General features: G+C 30.0%; 2 protein-coding genes across 4 annotated transcripts in view; one reads left to right on the forward strand and one right to left on the reverse strand.

Moving 5' to 3' along the window:
* Positions 1–23,438, forward strand: part of LOC134723042 (RING finger and SPRY domain-containing protein 1-like) — a 46,117-nt gene extending 22,679 nt beyond the window's left edge. The window contains exons 12-15 of the mRNA XM_063586676.1: positions 17,588–17,690; positions 18,239–18,394; positions 21,083–21,187; positions 21,574–23,438. Of these exons, the coding sequence (XP_063442746.1) occupies positions 17,588–17,690; positions 18,239–18,394; positions 21,083–21,187; positions 21,574–21,715 (506 nt within the window). The 3' untranslated portion in view covers positions 21,716–23,438. The remainder of the gene's footprint in view (positions 1–17,587; positions 17,691–18,238; positions 18,395–21,082; positions 21,188–21,573) is intronic.
* LOC134721978 (uncharacterized) lies at positions 143–11,551 on the reverse strand. Of its 3 annotated transcripts, none has more exons than XM_063585362.1 (2): positions 11,410–11,551; positions 143–2,281 (listed from the first exon to the last, which is right to left on the reverse strand). In XM_063585362.1, exons 1-2 carry the CDS (start codon positions 11,450–11,452, stop codon positions 732–734), a joined length of 1,593 nt encoding a protein of 530 aa, XP_063441432.1. In that variant the 5' UTR covers positions 11,453–11,551; the 3' UTR covers positions 143–731. The 3 variants fall into 3 exon arrangements, with proteins under 3 accessions (XP_063441432.1, XP_063441431.1, XP_063441430.1); XM_063585361.1 differs by lacking the exon at positions 11,410–11,551 and adding an exon at positions 8,165–8,254; XM_063585360.1 differs by lacking the exon at positions 11,410–11,551 and adding an exon at positions 3,340–3,595.
* Positions 23,439–24,834: the final 1,396 nt, after the last annotated feature.

Genomic DNA, 24,834 nt, shown 5'->3' on the forward strand with positions numbered 1-24,834 from the left:
AGAATGAATATGTTGAGTTAATATTTCTTCAGAATAGTTCATTGTTTACCACTTTTAAATATGTTTCAATATTTTATTAAATTGAGCATCTTACCCCGGACTTTAGCATAGTGCATAGAATAAACATTGAACAAAAACACCATTGTATTACAAAATTATTTATGTAGATACATGTTTTTACATCAAATAAATGAATGTGTACATGTATATGAATAAATGGTTTGAGACATTTGAACAATAAAATTTGATTTTGGGGAAACAACTATTTATTTCTTTGATCTCGTCAACACACCACAAAACAGCTATATCAATAGCAATAATCAAAAAAAAAAATATGAAAATTTGGCATTGATTGAAAGTACCTGAACCCATATGTATGATTGATATGACAATGAAATAAATCTGTTTGGATTTAAACCTGATATTTTTCCTTTTTTTTTTTTATTAAAGTACAAAAATGTTAGAAAAATACAACCAGTTGTCCAAACATGATAAGATATTCTTTGAATAACTCTGTTCTCATCTTTCACTCTTAGTCTGTACACAAACGTACAAATGTAAGTCTATTGTTTGTATTTATATAATAAACACTGAATGTTACATGAGTTCCGACTGTTAGAAACATTGAAACTAACCTTAGCACTCACAGCTTTTGTATAATCCAAATTAATGTAAGAATAATAGCACTGAAATTGTTTTACGTTCATTTTAGGAAATTGTATCGAAAACGTTTATGCCATAATTTCTACTCCGTCCATTTGTTCATCCGCCATTTTAGTTTTCTTTTGATCTATTTCAAACTGTTCATATTTTGTTCTGTCTCTTTGCATTTGCTTAACTAATTGTCTCATTTTGAATGTTGGAGTATGTCTGAGTGCCCTATTGGCAGATTTGAGTGGAATATGTTTTTTATCCGAGTTTGTTAAGTCCAGATGTGTCATTTGTTCAATTATAAGTTTACTAGGAGTTTGACAACGTTGAATTTCACCTCTCTGCACTGATGTTTTAATGTACTTCCACAAATCTGAAGGTTTCTTTGGTTCCGTTTTGACGGTATATGGAGATTTACTCCTTTGTGATAAAGAAGACTTTGATCTTTCTGGTTCTGTGATTTTTAATTGATTTACTGTAAGTCTGTCTTTCTCAGATTCCTTCTTCTTATTGGATGAGACAGATTTGGCGAAGATGCTCATTAACATACTTGCCTTTGACATTGGTGGATTAACTTCAGGTTGAAGAATGTCTATTTCATCATCGGATTCAATATCAGATCCATGGGAGTTTAAATGTCCAAAAAAATCATCAATTTTGCGTTGCAGTTGTTGTTGTTGTTTTTTCAAGTCTTCTTCAGTTGGTCTTCTTGATGTATTTGATGACTGAAAGCTTGCTTGTGTTCTAGGTGTATCATAACCATTTTTGACAGGGTTTGGATATTTGTCTCTAAAAATAACTGATCGGAGTTTGTCAATATCTATATACTCCTCCTCGTCATCTTCCTCATATTCATCGCTACTATCCTGCCAAACGGATTGTCTTCGCTGCATTCCAGGATGAAATGTTTTTGCTCTTTGCATTGGTTCGGGAGTTTTAATGTTTAAAGCAAATTTAACTTTTGATTTATCACTTAACGACGGAAGCTTTGTCTTATTGTCTTCAAAATTTAATGATGCCTGTGTTTTCATTGGTGGTGCTGATCTAGAATCTCTTCTTCGCCCCAATAAACTTTTTCTACTTTTAGCAGATGAAACAACAGACGTACCGGGAGTTGATATATCTCCTCTTCGACTTCTTTCTTCTTGCCGACTTTGTACTTGTCGTTGATGATAGATTTGACGAGCTGCTCTGACAACAGCATTAGGATGTAGATCATTGACCGAACGTCCTCTTATAGGAAACTGTTGTCTCTTATCTAAATAGTGTGACTGCGATACAATGCCAAGTCGTTTTGTTTGATTTTTTAACTGCATTTCATCATAACCAAAATCTTTGAAGGGTTCATAACGTTTAGCATTTTCTAGATCAGTTTTCTTCTTATTGATGTCATAGACTTTTGCTTCGTGTCTTAGTTGACTGGCGTTGTTATGAATTTGCTTCAATGTGTGACTGATATCCCTCTGAAGTTTAGAGTTTTTGATTAAGAGATGGTTCTCACACACATTATTTTTTACACTTGTTAATTTTTCTGTCAATGATACTTTTTTGGCATTGTCCATTGCTTCTTCCTTCATGGTCTGAAATGGATTAGACACCAGCTGTTCTGAGTCCATAATGAAGAAGTTACCTGTAAAAAAGAAGAAAAATATATACTAACATTATCTCACCTTTGAATTATTCAAGGATTTTTCATATTTGTTCATAAGTTTTTACATCCAATTGTAGTGTCTTTCAACACAATTCTTAGGCATTTTATAGTTAGTAAAATGTTCACTTTCTTTTACTTTTTTTTTAAACAAACACACATCACTAATACAGTGAGATATTTTTACACACAGCAGTTTTTTACTATCCTGCAACTGTAAACAAGACACAATAATTTAAAGACCATTTCATTAGCTGAAAATCATAAATAGAATACCATAAGCTCAATTTACTGTTAGAAGATTTTAAATTCAGTCATTATTTCATAAACTGTATCTATGTAGTGTATAACAATATTACATAGATTTACATACACCCAATTAGGGAGGGACTAATATTTTGGTTATATTAATTCTTTGTGATAACAAAGGGTTGAATTTTATTATTCTTTTTAAATCTTAAATTTCATTTTATGTTCAGTTGTTGATGTATTAGCTTAGAAAACATAATTGATACCTTTATAGATGGTGTTGATTGTTTACATTTAATTAATATCAGTAAATTAAGTTCTAGACCTGTGAAAAGAAATTCTAATGAAGTAAATGAAGATGAATTTCAGCACTGATTGTCCATATAAAGTGGTTTGGAGATTGCATGTCGATCAAAATATTTTCTTTTACTTGAATATAAAAATTAGATGTGGTATGATTGCCAATATGGACAACTATCCACCAAAGAACAAATGATGAAGTTGTCAGCAACTTTTGGGAATGGTACAGCTTCAAAATTGAGCAAACCACATACCATATATGTGTAGTAAGATTTAAACGGCCTAAACATGAATATAGTAATAAGGAAAAACAAAGATAAAACACAGCAATAAATTTTGAAAAATACAAAAATGGTTTATTGTCATGCTTAAATTAATAGCTCATAATAAATGTGAATAAAAATTTTAGAAAATGAAATCAAAAAGTGTTAATTTCAAATGATATTTGTTTATCAAAGACGGTTTCACATCACAATCAATTTCTGACATACTTGCTTCCTTTTTAGCATCAGAAATTCTCTTTAGATCCTCCTCATCAATCTCTGATGTACCCGTATCCATTTTGATAAATGTCAAATCTGCCATGATTATTTCAAAAATTTAATGTCACTTTAACATGGCAACATATATCTTAGTAAATGACAGATCCCAATAATGACCAGCCAAAGGTTTTGACAGCATGCTATCAGAATATCAAAAATCGTAGCTAGAAACATCCTAGAAAATAAGACCTGAAACACACGGTAGACTTTTAGTTAGATTTGTTTTAATCGGTTTTAATATATTAATGCCTTAAAATTTAGACGACTAAGACTTTTTTTTCAATTTAACAAAGAAACACAATAAGATTAAAAGATTTAACTTGGTTGTTGACGTGAGAATGAATACATTCTGGTTTGTTTTGGTGAGAGAGAGTGTTAAACTCTGTCTGAATAATCATTCGGCTGATATGTGTCATGCTTATTATTTGTGAGATAGTTTTAAGCTTATTTCACATTTGTACATTTATTTTTAGTACTATTTTCTGTGGGACTGGGAAATTTTTGTTAATTTGGGTTTTAGTGGAATGACTACTAGCTTAAGAAATCGTATGACTTACTAACCTAAATATATGGTACTAGACCGTTATGTAAAAAAAGTCTAAACCTTTTGTTGTGGTGTTACTTGTGGAAACAGCTCATAAGTGACCTTGACATTTAGATTTTTGCACAATTTTAATTGGATAGATGCCTTTAAATTCTTAAATAAATGTATAGAGATAAGGGGAGTATATGGAAAGAAGAAGATGTGGTATGATTTCCAATGAGACAACTCTCCACCAGAGACCAAATGATGTAGCAGTAAGCAACTATAGGACAACTTACATCCTTCAGCAATGAGCAAAACCCATTCCACACAGTCAGTTATAAAAAGCATCCAAATAACAAATGTAAAACAAGTCAAAGGAGAAAACTAGCAGTCTGATTTCTGTACAAAACAAATATAATATACAGCAACAAATGACAGCACTGAATTACCTCCTCCTGTGCAATGGACCCTTAAAAATTAATTTAAAGAGATATAGTGTATGCAAGGATCTGGAATTTTTTTTACCTTATTTCGGTCATTTTCATAGGTGCCCCTTTGAAAAAAAATGACCGTTTCCAGACCCTTGATTGTATGGCAATGAATCATTATCCCTTAAAAGAAAAATTAATAGCAGATTTAAAACTTTTTACCTAGTGCATCTAGTTTTGTACAGCAATTGGGTGTGGTTAAGGTCTGATAAAAATGATATTTGACTGAATAGAGAGCCTTATTGATAAAAGTTCTCCAATTTCATTAGAGTTATAGAGCATGGCTAGTTTTTAATTTTATGGGATATAAAATAAATTTATTTTATTAGTAACTTATTATACATTTATTAATGATCTATTTAAACCATGTAAAGTGTAAAAACATTAGAAAAAAGTATATTTGGATTGAGGGGGTAGCACTTTATTTCTTCAAATCATGAAATTATGTATTACTTCAAATGTTTTTGAAGTGGTATCTTCAAAACAAAAGATCAAAAAAGATATATTTCTTACCTATTTGCTTAATATCCAGTTTGTATGAAACTGGTCCACCCATTGTACTTAGATATGCTTTTCCAATGAAACTATATGCTTTTGCCAAGAGTATTTAACCTTAGACTGCAGTGTAAAAATGAGGGTATAATTCTATAACCAGAAAACCCATATAGATAGTTGTAAAACGTTTTACGGGCATTAAGCATACTGAGTTAAGGCATTGGTAACCAGTGACAAAATTATTCTAAATGAGTCAATTTGGAAATGGATATGTTAACTGAAATACAGGTGTTTGCTTGATAGGGTCAAACATGACGATTTAGAAGAAATTGTACCCCTTAATCAAATGTAACCCATCTTTTAAAGATCACAGGTTCTGATTTATATAGAAGTATATCCGTAATTTTAGAGGTAGAAAATGTCTGAATGATACCTGGCACACGATGCCTTAATTGTCATGTTCATGAAAATTAAATTGCTTCTTATAGTAGGATATAAACATGTATGAAACATGACAATTTATATTCTATTGCTTTGATTGTTATCAGTATAAATACCAGATACGAGGGTCTGGATGGAGTTCATAGTAAAGTGAATGAAAGCCTAAATATATTGAAAAATGGTCCGTGAACAGATAATAATAAGGGAAAATATGTCAAATAATTAAGAATACAGAATAATGGGGTGCTTAAGTACAAAGAATAGAGAATAAAAGACAAAACTGAAAATGAAGCTAAAATTTTAAGAATACAGAAACGAAGGACCCCATCCACGCCCTCAGATAGTTATCATGTGATTCTCAATGTAAAGATTTGTATAACTGATAACATAGTTTTAATTTTTCCAAATTAGAGTAATATAATATTCTAAAAATAGACTTAAGATTGCCTTTTATAGAAAACTATGAAATAATGGCTATACATGTATTTACACACTTTTGGAGTTTCAAATATTTCAAATGTACGGAAAAAGATTTCTATTTATTCATGAATATACATGGAAACAAAAATGAAGAAAAGTAGTCAAATAAAATGGGGTAAAAAATCTTTAATGTTTTGAAAATTGAATTAACTGTGTCAATGTTATTGACATTATGATTACAGTGTTTTGGTTACCATGGATACTAACCATCATAATCCATCTCCAGGATTTTATTGGTTTTTAAATCTCCATAAAATGGTGCCTCCATCTGGTTTCTAATTTGATACATTTTGACAGATTAAGTATTGTCTTTACACAAAAATGTCTTTTATTTCCTAAATCTGCAGAAGATGTGCAGGTAGGAGCCCAATGAAATAAATGATTTGTGAATTCTTTGCTCTTTTCAGTCTATAACGATTTTAATTCCAGCTCAATAACTTTTTAAAATTTAAACATCACTAAAATCGTCCCATAGAGATGATGTTTTAATTCGATATTTCATAATTTTCACTAGTCAACCATTTATAAAATCTTTAGTTTTAACATTCTTCCTTTTGAAATCCCAGCAAGTGTCTTTCCTTAATCCAATGTGTCAATTTTTTACGTAAAAATAAGAAGTTTGTGGTATATATTGATCGTTACAACCAGTTATCTAAACAAAATCTTTTAAAACTAAAACTTGTGGACAAAAAGAATTATTTACGTATTTCGTTGTTTGGACAATCATTTAAATTTTCTTCTTAGCATTTACATTAGTTACAAAAATACTTTTACTTTAATGAGTACAAAATAATTAGAAAGTCAAAACTACCGCATTGTTTGTTAAAAATTAGCCTTACAACAATGGATAGCAGTATTTGTTCCAGAGTAAAGTGGAAATTAGCGATAATTAACAGATTAAAAGAACAAAAAGACTGAAATGACACATTTCAATTATATTTATCTTTATGAGTGGAATTTTAATTTTTAGTACCAAAGTACATTAAATCATTTTATGAATAGTTAAATATTCTAGAAAAAAATGTCATAAATGGGTAGCACTTGAGGTTATTTGGAAAAATCTGGAATTTTTTTATAAAAAAAGCAGTGAAGGATTTTTTACAAACAAATTTATATTGCCAGAATTTTTTAGTCAACTCCCTATTGGGGTTATTGCCCTTTATTGATGATTGACTATAATCTTGAAAACTACTGTGGATTCATTATAATTCGTTGGATACCAATTTTCGTGGCTTTTGTTGGTACATGTCAACCACGAAATTAAATGTTCAACGTATTATAAAATTTCTATAGGATTATATGCAGACTTTGGCGAAACCACGAAATTAAATATCCACGAACATGCAAGTTTTTGGTATCCATGAAAATTGGTACCCACGAAAATAAATGAATCCACAGTACTTTTTAGATAGAAATTTAAAAACAAAATATTATCAGCAAAGAATCTTTTATAAGCAAAAATCATCATCAAAAACATTTTATAAAGCAAACTGATCAGCAAAGAAACTTTAAAAAGCAAAACTGAATAACAAAGTAACTTTAGAAATTAGAAATGATCAGCAAGACACCATATGTAAGATGGTCAGCTTAGATGAGATTGTTAGTTGTTTACTTGAAGGAGTTGTTGGCCTTACGTGACGTTTTTTAACCCTTTTAATGTTTTGGGGAAAACTATAGAAGATAGAGAGAAACTGTAAAAAACAAGGGTAAAGCTATGTGGCACTGACAACTTCGTTGCAGGCCATACAAATAATAATCAGCAATGCAAGATTAACAAAAAAGAGATTTTAGTCATGAATTATATTTTAGTTTACAATGTTTGTCAATCTCCATGATTGTAGATGCACATAGAAAGTGAAAAGACACAGGCCCCTAGTTTTCAATGTCTTAACGGGAAATTTTGTGTATGTGTCAGAGTGTACATGTATCTGTTTCATTCATTCAAAACCTGTCAATACATATGTTATTATACCTTGTTTTGTTTGGTTGCTGTCTCTATTATAATTTTGTCAATGAAATAATACGATTGCTTGTCTTTGTATTAAGTCAGATCAAACCTAAGGCAAGGTTTAATGTATTCTTTTATCGCCTTACTAATTAGAAATCACCAAAGTTTAAAAGTGATTGCTCTTTATACAGAAATTTTTCTGACACATTTTGCAAATTTTTCTTTTTTTTAGAAAGAAATATTATTTTCTTTATGAGCATTGAAAAATTGAAATGTAGTCAGAATGGCTTCCCAAATTCTCTAACTATTGTCAACAGTTTTTATTTTGTCTTCCTTTTTTCAAAGGCGGAATAGAAAATTAGAATCTGTTAGAATTCTTAATACATCTGTACTAACCTGACTGCTCTATTGGTGAAATGATTGAGCTTTCAGAAAGCATAAGTTCCGAGTAAGACATTTTGAATAATTTTTTATATCCACAAAATAAAGCAATAAAATTCTATTTCTTTAAACAATCTTTTAAGAGCATTTTCAACAAAAATCCATGTTTCTCGGAGTACATCAAATTGCTTATAGAAAAGTTGTGAATTAGAACGGTAGTTACTCCAGTGCCAGAATTATTGAATGAGTTTTATAAAGAATCACCGTCTAAACTGTTACACAGCAAATTTAATTGTTATGTTGTTAATTAGTATTGTATGAACTGAACTATTTATTACATTAATATGCAAATTAAGTCAATTGTTAACGATGATTTATAAACGATCAGACTATCCGGATGATGATCAATGATAAAGATTGCCACTTTTTAAAATGTTACATGTTGCGTAGCATTTATTAACGTGATGTTATGATATGAAATTGCAGATCTTTAAATACTGTTTGTAATTGGATTGTCGGGGGCATATTTTTGCATGAAATGACACTCTATATTTGTGATAATTTGATAGTTTTCAGAAAGATTGACAAATCCAAACAAGATTTGACAGTTTTAATTCGATACTGTCTATCTTCTTAAACAGGATTTTATTTATTTAGGAATATGATCAGTACATAATTTAGGATGAAAAATTAACACATGTTTCTTTCTTCTTTACCTATATACAAACAAAATAAGTATACCTTGGCACTGTACATGTATAGTACACCTCTTCTAAGTATAGAAAGGAGTATTTTACAACCCCCTGTGGCTGTAATGAGTATTTACAGGAACTTTTTTATTGTGGGTTAAGTCAATAATTTACCTCATTACTTATATAAATTGATATATCATTTATTGTACAAAAAAGTTATTGAAAAACTCAAATTTATATCATGGGGAAATTATCCCTCTTGATTGTACTTTTAATGCTAACTGTTGGATAGAAACTAAGTTTTGTATAAATTGTTTACTTATTTAATAGTTTTCAAACCATGAAATATATTGTCATATAAAGAAACTTTCTCTCCTCACCTAATATTTTCAGTACTTTTCGAGAGGTTGACTTTAGAAAAGTTTTAAGAATATTGATTAGATATGGTCATCAAGTTAAGATTATTTTGTTAGGAATTTATGCTGGTGGGTTGCTGTTTGAACATGATCCAAGCCTGTATTTTGTTTATTGATTGCCACCCTACATTAACAGTAGAGCTTTGATCATTTTGATATACAAAGTCATGTATCTATTGGATCTTAAAGTTAAAGTAAACTTTGAGAACAAACAGCCATACTGTGTTGCTGTTTAAATTTCAGCAGTTGCATTATACTGCTGTAGATTTATTAATATTTGTTGGATACCAATTTTCATAGTTTTCCTGGGTACAAGGGAACCACAAAATTAAATCTTCAACAAATGCCAATTTTCTATAGGCTTGTATGCAGACTTCAGCCAAACAACGAAATTAAATATTCACGAACATGCAAGTTTTTCCTATTCCACGAAATTGATACACACGAAAATAAATGAATCCACAGTATAAAAACTACACTTTAATACCCAAGACATCTTATTTTGGCTACTGTTGATTGGATTTGGGCAAGGTTCTATAAAAGGACTTATGATAAGTCAAAGATATTCATTAATATGTTCATGTGCATCTGAGAAGATTCATTTGACCTTGACCTGCAAAAGGTGTATCTAACAAGATTCATTTGACCTTGACCTTCAAAAGGTGTATCTAACAAGATTCATTTGACCTTGACCTTCAAAAGGTGTATCTAACAAGATTCATTTGACCTTGACTTTTAAAAGGTGTATCTAATAATGAAGCATCAAGAAAATTTTAGTATGTTAGCTCTTGTTTTCACTTGTTTTAAATACTGGTAATTAAATACATGAGATATTATCTATTTCAAAATGGATTAAATATATTTTATTTATTTGGATTTAAAGGTTGTGTAATATTGTCCATTATTTTTTGTGCAAAGCTCATAAGTAGATTATCCTGTCTATAGTTCACTCAACTTTTTAACTTATAAAAGTCTGTTTAAAGTAATAAGTTATAACATTAATATGTTCACTTGCAATTAAGTAAGGGATAATCTTACGTCACATAACTTATTTACTTAAAATAAGTCTTATTAAGTAATAAGCTATAACATTAATTGATCACTCGCAACTAGAACCTTACGTCAAAATCTAGAAAAGCTTAACTATTCCCTACTACAACAATGAAAATAGTTGAACATTCAAGTCACGACAATGTTCAGCACAAGTCATACATTCCTTTTAAAATCTGATAAAGTTAATTAAAAGTGGCAGTAATTAAAATAATGGGATAATTGAGGAGCTAACTGTGAAAATTTCAGGAAGTAAAATAAACATTTTCATTAGTGAAAGGATGAACCAAAAGTGGTCTAAAAAGGGGGCTTTCTATGGGTACATTTGGTGCATGCAAACTTGAATGTTTAATTTTTTTTAAATCAATCAAACAAAATTAGAATTAAAAGTAGTTTGTTTATGATTAATTAGGTTTATAATCATCATTAGTCAATAAGTATTGTTTATAATTAGAATAATAACAATTTGATGTGTTAAAAATGGATTCCATAACTTTAAAACACAAAAGGTGTTTATCACTTAATTGTTCTGTATAGTGGTTAGCAAAATTTGTCAATTTCCATATGGAAATGAAACAAAAGAGAAATGTACATTAATTTTCTTAATTTGTAAATGATTTTTATTCAGTTTTTTATTTCATTTCCCCATTCTGGGAAACATCCAAGGGTACATAAATCTATTTGCTTGCTAATAGGACATGTGAAATATTATTCTAATATTTTCTTCCTCAATTTAGGAAACAATAGTTTTTGAAAAGATATTTATTAAACATCAATATTTTCAAAGTCCAATGTCATGATGACATTTATAACCTTCTGCTAGATTGTTTATCTTTTGTAAGTTATTTTTTGATATCATTATCACTATTATGATAAGTTACCAATTTTGAATCTCTTTTCAAATATTTTATTGAATGTTGCTATTTTAAAATGTAAAATGATACATATTTAAAGAGTTTTGAAACGTTTATTCTGATAACAGAAGTTAAATTTTCTATTTTGAATTCAAAATTGATTTACCTTGCAGATTAATAGATATAAAGAAATCAATCTAAAATTGGCAATTTAATGTAAGGAATAAATTTCAAATAATGGTACTTACCTTTCTGAAGGATTGAAAAGTGTTCTTCCAACATATTATTCATTTTGTTGAACTTATCTATTTGGCCTTCTCGTATACAATTACCAAATATACATCAATTGAACATGATAGCCTTCTCAAACATTGATAGAAAATATTTGACTTTAAAATATAATTTGATATTATGCAACATTAAAAGGGGCTTTTGTATTTACATAAGATTTTCTACCCATTAATTACAACTATTGTTGAAGGAATTACCACCACCCCTCAAAATCCCATATAGAACATGTATTAAAGAATAAAAGAAATCCAAGGTAATTATGGTAATATTCAGTAATACATATTAAATTCTTTTAATTTCAAATTAATTTAAAATTCAAGGATTTAAAATTTTTACCGATTTTTTTTCAGTTTTTATATGGCAAAAGACACTGTTTTTGGTTAAGTTAATTTATTTTTAATTAATTTAGCATATATCTTATATTTCATTGCAATTATTTGAAACATCTTCCTTGAATTAATGTGTAAATAATTTAAATTTTATTATTGAATTTATGCTAATTTGTTACAGGCTCAAACAAATAAGAGAAAGAGTTTTATAGTTTATCAGATTGCTTTAATTTTATTTAAATCCTTTATTTTGTAAATTTGTAAATTATAATTGGTAGAAAACTTTTTTTACATTGATATAAAATTGTTATAGGACATAGCATATTTATACCAACTATTATAGATTGAGCATACAAAGATATGTAACAAAAGATAGGGTCTTCAATCATGAGAGTCCACCAGTCACTCAGTGATTCATAAGTGTAGTTAGTCACACTATATACGTGAAAAGGAAAATAAAAACAAAATACTGAACTCCAAGGAAAATTCAAAAGGAAAGTCCTATATCAAATTACAAAATCAAAAGCTTAAACAAATGAAACAAATGGATAACAAGTGTCATATTTACTGACTTAGTACAAGCATTTCTCTTTGAAGGAATTGATGGATTTATAAACTTGTTTTATAGCTATCTAAACCTTTTACTTTAATGACAATTGCACAAAATTCCATTTTATTGACAACAATATGAACCAGACGAAACAACAAAAAAGTTTAAAATGCCTGAAATAGAGGTACAGCAGTCAAATATATCTAGTGGTTATCATGCATCAACAACAGTAGACAAGTTTTCAAAGTGAAATATAGCTGCCTTTTTAACAGATACAAATGTTAGCTAATGTCATGTTTACAGGGGAGGATCCAGCCATTTTAAAAAGGGGGTTCCTAACCACAGACAAAGGGAGGGTTCCAACTGCATGCCCCATTCAAATGCATTGATCATCCAACCCAAGGACCCGTCACTATGTTTGACATATAATAAAATATATATTCAATGGTGCAAAAAATATATTTAAGGTTGTTCATGGCTTTAACATGGATATGCAGTATTATTCTCATGTTCAACAGCGTCATAAAATTTAAATATTTATTTATATAATTTAAAGGAGTAGGTCTGGTAAGGACTCATTTTGGCCTCAAATTTCAGTTTCATCTGACGAAAGATTTTGACCACTTTTTAAACACTTAAAAGTGTCTATTTCACTTTATTCAATTAGTTTTTGTGAAAGATTTTAACTGATTTAGTCATTAAAAAACGATCCGATTCAAGCCCAAATATGAAAAATCTCTCAAATATGCCAAAAAACGTCACTTTTCAGATGTTTTTTTGTCAAAAATGAAAGTGGCCGCATCCGTGTTCATCCACCTTTATATATGTTATGTATTATTGTAAAATACAACTTACATTTCAATATTAAGGATGAACATGAAAGCGGCCACTTTTGTTTTACACGGAAACTGTCTAAAATTTTACTAAAATGATAGAATTTTGAAGATTTCAGTAATTTAGCATGACTTAATGGTGCTACAACCCGATATATGTGCATTGTATTGTCAAAAACAGCCCATATTTATGTCGCAGAAGCATTTCAACTGTCCAAAAAATAACTATAAGTTTACATTTTAACAATTTTGTAAAACTGTTATATTTTTGGTCCAAAAAGGGCTCTTACCGGACCTACTCCTTTAAATGTCAGTCTACTTGCTGTAGATGCCTATTGTGCATCTCAAATCACTGTATAAACTAGAAAAATCATACATGACGTGCCTATTGTCTTGCATTGATGGAGTCAAAAGCAACACTAAGGTGTGCTGTTTCCGACATATTTCTAGTCTATTGACTAAAAGACAAATTAGGTCAGTTTAAGGAGAATGGCTAATGGTATGATATTTGGTATGTAGTAGTATAAGCATTGGTATATCTCATTTCCATGGAGATTAACTGGTCTATAGACTTGGAAACGTCTGCCTAATTAAAAGTTTTTAATTAGGTCAGTTAAAGTCGAACCATGTATTAGGTATTATAATGGTATTTAGTCTGCATTATCATTGTCATATCATTTATCTCATAAATCATTTTGCCCTATTCATTCAGTAATGGTTCAGTGACTTTGAGTACTCTGGATTCATTTATTTTCGTGGATTGAGGAAAACTTACTTGTTCATGGATATTTGATTTCGTGGATTTGCCGAAGTGTGCATACAAGCCATAGGAATATTTGTCATTCATTGAACATTTAATTTTATGGTTCAACTGTTCCCACGAAATCCATGAAAATTTGTATTCAACGAAAAATAATGAATCCACAGTATATTGCTTTATTTACATGTTAAAGAAAGTATTGCTATTTTAATTTCAATATTTGCATTTTATTATAAAATTATAAATAGAGGACGAGACAGATCACTGTGAGTGACAGTTGTGCCAACAGTTTATTACTTAACTCTGAGAGCACTGTTCAATAAAGGAAATAAAGAAGTATCCATTTTCCAGTAGCACCACAAGGCCACATGGCATAGTGGTGCAAGTTCTTCTTTTACTGTAATTACTAGCCTGTTAACACTAAGGCTGTGAGTTTAAACCTTGCTTGTTGTCAGCTGCATTCTACTTTCATCTTAATTGACTAGGATTGCCATTTTTTCTGCCAAGGGCAATGGTTCTCTACATGCTCTTTGTTTCTTACGGCAATTACACCTGTATGCAAGAAACCTGCAAGTAATGTTAAATACCTACCAACAGTTAATTAATCTTCAAGCACTAACAGAAACTTACTTTGAACATTAGAATAAAAAAGACAGTTGACTTACCAACTTGATAAAGTTTTGTAACTGAAGAATTCTTTCCAAACATCTTGATATTTTTTAGAAAAAAATCCAATTTTCAAAAAAAAGAAATGGCTAATGCTCCTTTCACATATCAATAGAGACCTGAAATGCTGTTAAGAACTTTTGAAACCCCTGACCCCCACTAACAAGTCCTTATGTAGACAGTTTTAATTGAGCCGATTCTTTTGACAAGTTTTAAGTGTATCTATTGTAAACTGTTGATCTGATTTCAAAGCTTCCTAGTTGATCTTTGACAAAATATAAGTTTGATTTTAATTTCTTGTAAGAATTTAAAATCATGAAGTTCATTTAGTGGAAGGGCAGATCTCAGAGTTGATAATGAACAGTAGATCTTTATTCAATAATTGCAGCAATCATTTGTATAGATTTTTTTTAAATGATTTGAAAAAAATTGTCTAAAGGTTACCGGTATATGCATATGGTCATTGTGTCTACATTGAGTTGCTGTAAGTCTTATTTGTATATAATTGAGTTCTTTTTTAAATTAACTGTTTTAGAAGACATTATGGAATAAACTTTACAATCTTTGAACATGTTGTATATATAATACCAGAAAAATAGGCACAAAAGGAATTCAGCAAACTCAGACCTAGTAACAATGAGCTTTAAATTACATGTTGCTCCTCAGGTGCCATGTAAAGACTGTTGAGGCAATCTGTTATAAAAAAAAAATGTTGTGTAATATTTTTGGGAAATAAAGAACTGCTACAAATTTTGAATATTCAAGAACTCAACATTGTATGCTCTAAAAAGAGAAACATTAAAAAAAAATTTCATTAATTGTTAATTTCTGGATCTGTCACTGACTAGAGATATATATAAGAATGGAGCATGTAAAAGATCTATACATCTAAGCTAAGAAAGTGTACTGGTAGTCCCTGGGGAGGCATTTATCATGCTGCTTTAAACATACATAAAATCAAGTAGGATTAAGAGTTAATTTAAGACCCTTTTCATCTTACCAATAAAACATTATGTTAGGGACATATTCACCTCATTAATTTAAAGTCAGGAGTCAGAAATGACAGGTATAACTTGTTACCGAATTCCTCTAGTTCCATTTTATATATTACAACTTTGAAATGTACCCCTCTCAAAATAAAATTAAATGTTTAAATATTGAGATAATGACTTAATTTGTAATGCTTAAAAGTTGAAGGTAAAGTATAACATAAAAATATTTTTACTTGAGAATATAACCCCTATGTAGAAAATGATATGTATGGATTGTAAAAATATTTCTTTGTCCTTTTAAACTTTTCATTTAGCTCCAATGTCAATCTTCAGGGAGGACATTTAAATTTGGATAAGTGATAAGATCTGCAAATTAATCTCAGCCTGAACCTTTCTCTTTGGATGTATAGAAGACGTCAGCCTTCAAATGGTTTAATTTTGGTAATAAAATGTAACGTCTGACTTCTTTATTTTCATTTCCACACCGCATACTTAGCCTATAATGCACAGATCAGGGATGTCTATCTTTTCCAAATGTATTTCCTCACTGCATACTTATGCCCTGCTTGCACAGATCATGGATATCTACCTTTTCCTAACGTTTAATTGGTGAATTAAATTACAGCGTAATTTTAGAAGTGTCACAGTTAGTTATGAGTTAAAGAAGACATGGGGTATATGTCACTGAGTGAACAACCCAAACACACAAAACTCAAAAAGAAATCTCAAAGTCAACATACAGTTTTCATCTCTTTATTAGAATCCAACAATGGACAAGTAGTTACAATGTATTTACATTAGTTAAACATGTTTTGTGAGATCTCAACTCTTCCCATTTACCTCAAGCCAATATGGATTAAACAAACACACAGCAATACATACAGAAATCAGTAGGAGTCTGAGTCGATGTTAGAATAGGTAGTAAATTTAACAAAAGAAGAAAGCAAAATGAAAATGATAAATATAGATTAACAAAGGACTACTAGTTGTTTCTGACATGCCAGCTCCAGACTTCAATTAAACTGATTGAAAGATTATGTCTTCATTATTTTCCTTTATAAATGGAAAAGTTGGTCAATTTGCTGCTTCCGCACTCAAACGTTAATTTGCCACAACCAATTGTTATGTAACTTATACAAATACTTATTACTACCATTTCCATTGAACTATGCGAGCAATCGGGCACCAAATCAATCTCTAACTACAATATATAGATGCAAACACCATTAAGTCTCAAAGAAAAAACAAAAAGTCAATAGGTTGGAAATAGTATATTGATTCTTGCAAGTGAGGGAATCAGTGTCCAATTAACACATTCTTTTGTAAATTATTTAGTTTCCTCTGATACCAAACTTGACCAATTTCAATCAAACATAAATTGAAATTTCTTTAAAGTATACAGTATAATTTTGTGTTTATATTCCTGTCAATCAACCAACATGGCTGCCAAAGCTAAAAATAGAACATAAGGTGAGATGCGTTAACTGTTTCATTGATATCTGAATATTTAAGATATTTAGTGCATGTAATTACAGGATATTTTCAACCTCTTCCTTTTTTTATAAAACTATTTGGATTCTCAAGTGTCACACAGTGGTACATAAACATTTAACTCTAATTATATTTTCTTCTGTATTTTTTTGCTTCTTTTCTTTTCATATAAATAGAAAAAATGAATTTACAACACTGTTACTTGTCATATATAAACATATATTCAAATCTAAAAAAAAAAGTGCATGTAATTAGTTTTATATGGCAAAGTTACAGATAACTTATAAATATCTGTTATGGGGAGATGACATATTTCTTGCCTACTTACAGCTATAAGGCTTTGGACGTTTGATGAAAGTTATCATGCAAGTTCGACATTCTTGTTTTTTAAGATATCACCTCAAAGGCCAATGATGGTTTTAATCAGGGTCTCAGAAAAGGGATTGTGTTAAAACTACAAATAAATTTGGTCATGGTGTTTTAAAAAAGTTATATTGTGTTACATTTTTTTCAGGAGACACATTAGGACTTTTGTTAAATATTGATGAGAAATACCTGACATTTTCTTTGAATGGTGAATGTTTACCGAGTTATGATGACCTTTTCCAGTATTCAAGGTAAGATTGACTTTTTTTTAGTTGAGAAAGGGAGGTGTATGCTGACCATATAAAAACTTATCATCCAAGTTAAATTTGAAAAAGAGGCTGAAAACCAAATGGAGAATCAAAACTCTTAAATGGAGGAGAGACTGAAAAAAGAATGACAAAATGAAAAGAAAAAATGACAAAAAAACAACAACCTACAAAATACTACATAAAAAAACTAAAGATGTGCCACCCGAACTCAGGTTCTACGGAAGGGTAAGCAGATCCTGAATATCTTTTAAATGAGTTAAACATCTTGCTACCTTGAAGTCAGTCAACCAAAAAATATGGACTAATTTTTATATCTATAAGAAATAATCTATACAATTCTGCTGCACCAATTAAGAAAAAAAAAACAGGACAGAAACTTAAAAAAGAAGATACATGATTGCCAATGAGACAACTCTCCACAAGAGACCAAAATGACACAGAAACTATAGGTCACTGTATCGCCTTCAACAATGAGTAAAGCCCATACAGCATAGTAAAAATCTACATTATATTATGATTGTTTGTTGCAGTGGTGGATATTTTGCTGCTGCTAGTTTTATGTCTTACCAACAATGTGAATTTAATTTTGGTGCCAAGCCATTTAAGTATCCTCCTAAAGGAACGTTATTCAAAACATTTAATGATTATGGAACCATGACAGATGAAGAAAAGAAAATTTTACCCAGGTATGGTTTTGTCAAAGCAATTGTTGACAATTTATAAAAAATCCACTTTTATTGTTCCAGTTTTTATACGACCGCAAATTTTGAAAAAATTTTCGTCGTATATTGCTATCACGTTGGCGTCGTCGTCGTCGTCGTCGTCGTCGTCGTCGTCGTCGTCCGAATACTTTTAGTTTTCGCACTCTAACTTTAGTAAAAGTGAATAGAAATCTATGAAATTTTAACACAAGGTTTATGACCATAAAAGGAAGGCTGGTATTGATTTTGGGAGTTTTGGTCTCAATATTTTAGGAATTAGGGGCCAAAAAGGGCCCAAATAAGCATTTTCTTGGTTTTCGCACTATAACTTTAGTTAAAGTAAATAGAAATCAATGAAATTTAAACACAATGTTTATGACCACAAAAGGAAGGTTGGTATTGATTTTGGGAGTTTCGGTCCCAACAGTTTAGGAATTAGGGGCCAAAAAGGGACCCAAATAAGCATTTTCCTTGGTTTTCGCACCATAGCGTTAGTATAAGTAAATAGAAATCTATGAAATTTAAACACAAGGTTTATGACTATAAAAGGAAGGTTGGTATTGATTTTTGGAGTTTTGGTCCCAACAGTTAGGGAAAAAGGGGCCCAAAGGGTCCAAAATTAAACTTTGTTTGATTTCATCAAAATTGAATAATTGGGGTTCTTTAATATGCCGAATCTAACTGTGTATGTAGATTCTTAATTTTTGGTCCCTTTTTCAAATTGGTCTACATTAAGGTCCAAAGGGTCCAAAATTAAACTTAGTTTGATTTTAACCAAAATTGAAACCTTAGGGTTCTTTGATATGCTGAATCTAAAAATGTACTTAGATTTTTGATTTTTGGCCCAGTTTTCAAGTTGGCCCAAATCGAGGTCCAAAATTAAACATTATTTGATTTCATCAAAAATTGAATAAATGGGGTTCTTTGATATGCCAAATCTAACTGTGTATGTAGATTCTTAATTTTTGGTCCAGTTTTAAAATTGGTCTAAATTAAAGTGCAAAGGGTCCAAAATTAAACTAAGTTTGATTTTAACAAAAATTAAATTCTTGGGCCTCTTTGATATGCTGAATCTAAACATGTACTTAGATTTTTGATTATGGGCCCAGTTTTCAAGTTGGTCCAAATCAGGATCTAAAATTATTATATTAAGTATTGTGCAATAGCAAGTCTTTTCAATTGCACAGTATTGTGCAATGGCAAGAAATATCTAATTTCACAATATTGTGAAATAGCAAATTTTTTTTTAATTAAGAGTTATCTTTCTTTGTCCAGTATAGTAAGCAAGAAATATCTGCAAGATTTTTTTTTAATTGGAGTTATCTTTCTTTGTCCAGAATCAACTTAAATCTTTGTTATATACAATATACAATGTATAATCACTTCTTACTACCAACTGATAAATTTAAATAATCTTTACCATTCAGTAATAACAAGCAGTTTTTTTTACATCTTAATATTTTATGATGCATTTAAATGAGTAGTAATTGTTGCAAACTCCATTAGAATATTTTAATTGAAATTAGTTTTGGAATAAGGGAAAGGGGGATGTGATTAAAAAATTGGGTTCAATTTTTCTCATTTGAAATTTCATAAATAAAAAGAAAATTTCTTCAAACATTTTTTTGAGAGGATTAATATTCAACAGCATAGTGAATTGCTCTAAGAGAAAACAAAAATTTGAAGTTCATTTGAATACATTCATTCTGTGTCAGAAACCTATGCTGTGTCAACTATTTAATCACAATCCAAATTTAGAGCGGAATCCAGCTTGAATGTTGTGTCCATACTTGCCCCAACCGTTCAGGGTTCAACCTCTGCGGTCGTATAAAGCTGCGCCCTGCGGAGCATCTGGTTAAACATGATTAGCATGAGATTGTCATGGGAATTTAAAAGTTTTGAGATATGTAAATACAAGTACTTGAACAAAAATGTCCTCCCCATCGATGACTAGGGTTAAAAGTTGGAAACTAAATATAGAAAATGATTGCCAATGAGAGTACTATCCACTATATACAATAAAATACTGTTAATGTATGTTGGAGGAAATGCAAATGCTTTATCATATCAAGTAAGACATAATCGTATGGCATAACAATAATGTTATTGCCATGTTGACTGTCACTTAAAAAAAACCCAACACTTTGAATTGAAATAAATAATTTTGAGTTTGTCAAAATTGAAAGAAATAAACAAACAAAATTGTATTTTTTCCGGTTTCAACATAAAAAATTTGATGTTACAAATTAAATTTGATTGCTTCCTTCGCAAGTACAAAGTCATCCAACATTTTTTTATTAGATTTTGTCTTGTGTGCATCTACCCAAGTAAATTTCTTTTCCAGTATAAAGCAAAACTTATCAGATCTTCAGCAACCACACAAGAAGAATGCTCTTATAATTGTCATTAAAAAATATGCTTCAGAATTAATATATCAGAGAGTTAACACATGTTTCTGTGAAAAAAGTCTTTTACAAAACTATTACCTGCTTCCAACAAGAAAACATGTCATAAATATAGAATAAGAACTAAAGAAGGACTAGAAAAATTTTTTTTGAGTTCTATTGACTAAATGCAAGTTAAAACATTGAGTAATTAGTGGAGAATGTTTTTTTCTTTTTTTGTAATCATTATCTAATACATATATATCTTTACTTCCCTTTCTCTTTTCAGACATATGCGTTTGAACTTGATAAAGAACTTTCAAGTCAATGAAGATTCTTGTACAATCTGCTTTGCTGAAAAAGCTTCACACAAGCTGGTTCCCTGTCAACATGGGTATGTACAATAAAACAGCACTAGATTCATTTGTTCTGCATATGCATGAAATAGTAACCACTGGAAATTAATCAAACAATAATCAATCAATGTAAATTCAGAAATCAGTGTAGTTATCTCCCCTGGCTAGACTGATCTCAAGTGTATTTCTAAATTGCCACAGCTTTTTTTTTTTAAATAGTTAGTCTTGAAAACAAATTGCTTTCACACAATTTTAATTCCAATATTTAGTTGCCTGCATGTAGCTGTTTGAAATCAACAAATACATCAATATTTGAAAAATACTTTCTGTCATAATCTGAATAAAATTGATTTATGATTTTCATGAAAAATGGCTATGAATTAAATGGTTTGTGCTGTTTTACTATATTTGTTTTTTTTTGTAGAGGATTCTGCTTCAAATGTTCATTACAATTGGAAACCTGCCCAATGTGTAGAACACAGATACATGAAAGAGTGCTTTCAGAAATTAGCAGGTCAAGGACAGCATCAGATAGTGCCGAAGACCCAACAAACAAGGACACATAACTGTGATCATGTACAGTGCAGCTATAGCTTTAAATATTTGTTAAGTTAGCCTTTGGAACATTGTTTTAAAACTATACACTATAGAAATGTAATGGCCATAAATATGTTGGTGACCTATGAATAATTTAACTTCACGTTTCCATTAATCATAAGTCATTAAACTTGCATACCTGCCAACTCTCCAAATCTCCAAATGCATATTTTATACATGTCATAAGTTTGTTTTAATCTAATATTCTATGCTTTTGAATAAGTGTATATGTGTTTAATTGTATTTTTAACTTTTTTGAATGCATTTTTATACGACCGCAAAATTTGAAAAATTTTCGTTGTATATTGCTATCAGGTTGGCGTCGTCGTCGTCGTCCGAATACTTTAAGTTTTCGTACTCTAACTTTAGTAAAAATTAATAGAAATCTATGAAACTTAAACACAAGGTTTATGACCACAAAAGGAAGGTTGGGATTGATTTTGGGAGTTTTTATCCCAACTTTTTAGGAATTAGGGGTCAAAAAGGGCCCAAATAAGCATATTCCTTTTTTTCGCACAGTAACTTTAGTTTAAGTAAATAGAAATCTATAAAATTTTGACACAAGATTTATAACCACAAAAGGAAGGTTGGGATTGATTTTGGGAGTTTTGGTTCTAACAGTTTAGGAATTAGGGGCCAAAAAGGTGTCCAAATAAGCATTTGTCTTGGTTTTTAAGTAATTAGAAATCAATTGGAGTTATCTTTCTTTGTATAGAATAGTAGTTGAATCAACTTTTTTGCACCATAACTTTAGTATAAGTGAATGGAAATATATGAAATTTAATCAGAAGGTGTATGACCACAAAAGGAAGATTGGTATTGATTTTGGGAGTTTTGGTCCTTATAGTTTAGGAATTAGGGGCCAAAAAGGGGTCCAAATAAGCATTTTTTTTTTGGTTTTCGCACCATAACTTTAGTAAATAGAAATCTATGAAATTTAACACAAGGTTTATGACCATTAAAGGAAGGTTGGTATTGATTTTGTGAATTTTGGTCCTAACAGTTTAGGAATAAGGGGCCCAAAGGGTCCAAAATTAAACTTTGTTTGATTTCATCAAAAATTGAATAATTGGGGTTCTTTGATATGCCGAATCTAACTGTGTATGTAGATTCTTAATTTTTGGTCTCGTTTTCAAATTGGTCTACATTAAGGTCCAAAGGGTCCAAAATTAAACTTTGTTTGATTTTGACAAAAATTGAATCCTTGGGGTTCTTTGATATGCTGAATCTAAAAATGTACTAAGATTTTTGGTTATTGGCCCAGTTTTCAAGTTGGTCCAAATTAGGGTCTAAAATCAAACTTTGTTTGATTTCATCAAAAATTTAATAAATGGGGTTCTTTGATATGCCAAATCTAACTGTGTATGTAGATTCTTAATTTTTGGTCCGGTTTTCAAATTGGTCTACATTAAAGTCCAAAGGGTCCAAAATTAAACTTAGTTTGATTTTAACAAAAATTGAAATCTTGGGGTTCTTTGATATGCTGAATCCAAACATGTACTAAGATTTTTGATTATGGGCCCAGTTTTCAAGTTGGTCTAAATCAGGATCTAATCTTTACCATTTAGTGATAACAAGCACATTTTTACACTTTAATATTTTATGATGTATTTAAATGAGTAATTATTGTTGCAAACTCCATTAAAATTTTGAACTAAGATCAGTTTTGGAATAAAGGATAGGGGGATGTGAAGAAAAAAATGTGGGGGGGGGGGGTTCAATTTTTCTCATTTGAAATTTCATAAATAAAAAGAAATTTCTACAAAAAAAATTTTGAGAGGATTAATATTCAACAGCAAAGTGAGTTGCTCTAAGGCAAAACAAAAATTTTAAGTTCATTACACCACATTCATTCTGTGTCAGAAACCTACGCTATTTAATCACAATCCAAATTTAGAGCTGTATCCAGCTTGAATGATGTGTCCATACTTGCCCCAACCATTCAGGGTTCAACCTCTGCGGTCGTATAAAGCTGCGCCCTGCAGAGCATCTGGTTTATTTTAAGTTCATTTTATATGCTTCTAGTGGCAGGTCAAAACCTCTCATGAGAAATCCTGCATGAATCATAAAAGATGTTAGGTCTGTTGAAAACTTGCACTTTGTTTGAATTGATTGACATTGTCATTTAAGATCGCTAGAGCAAAGGTTAGGAGTGAGATATCATTTCTTTTTTCTAAACATTTTCTTTCCCTAAAAGTTTTTAAACCAGATTGTTTATTGAATTTTAAAAACTATCTATTGTTAAAACATTGCTAATAACATCAGTATAATGCTGTTATTTAGTCTTCCTCTATTGTAAATGATTTAACTAATGTAATTAAAAAGCAAATCAGCTGAATAAGAGAAATTTTGATAAAGTATTGAAATACTAATTCTGAAGAAAATATTGATGAAAATCATATAAGGGGAGATAATTCTATAATTTACTGTTTCAAATCTGGGTAATATTTTAAAAAGGATACACCAAAACAATGGTTACCAAAGTCCAAAAACATGGTAATTCAAGAATATTGCCATGTTTGACTTAGAAACTGGATAGGTTTATAAGTAACTGATTGAAAGTTGTCAATATCATCATTATGTGCTGATGTTATTTTCTATATTAGAATTTCATTCTTGTACAGTTTTTGTTTTAAATCAAGTTTGAATTTTGGTTGTTGGGAAGATATTCAAAAACATTTGTTATTTTTAAAATAAAATTCAACAGTATAATGTACTGGTCTAACTGTAGTGTATAGTTTTAAAGTTTTGCATTGAAGCAACAGACTGTGATTTCTTTTCTTTTTTATTTGATTATTGTAATGCATGTTTGAATTTAATTTTTGTTTAAAAAATAATGTCTTATGGTAATTAAAAAAAATATAATTTCCAAAAGTGATTTTTACCAGGTGGTTTTTTTGTTGGCTGTCTACATTATTCACAGCAAATTATACAATCAGTAAAAATAAAAATTTAGGTCTTGTGTCTTGTGTAGCATTTAAATTGTTTGAAAGAAATTTGTTATTTTGGAATACAAATTTTAGCAGTTTTGTAAAGAGAATAAGTAACATTTAAATTCCAAATTTACTGTCCAAATATTGACTGATTT

Source organism: Mytilus trossulus, chromosome 6 (assembly GCF_036588685.1).
Source record: "Mytilus trossulus isolate FHL-02 chromosome 6, PNRI_Mtr1.1.1.hap1, whole genome shotgun sequence".
Taxonomy (NCBI): Eukaryota; Metazoa; Mollusca; class Bivalvia; order Mytilida; family Mytilidae; genus Mytilus; species Mytilus trossulus.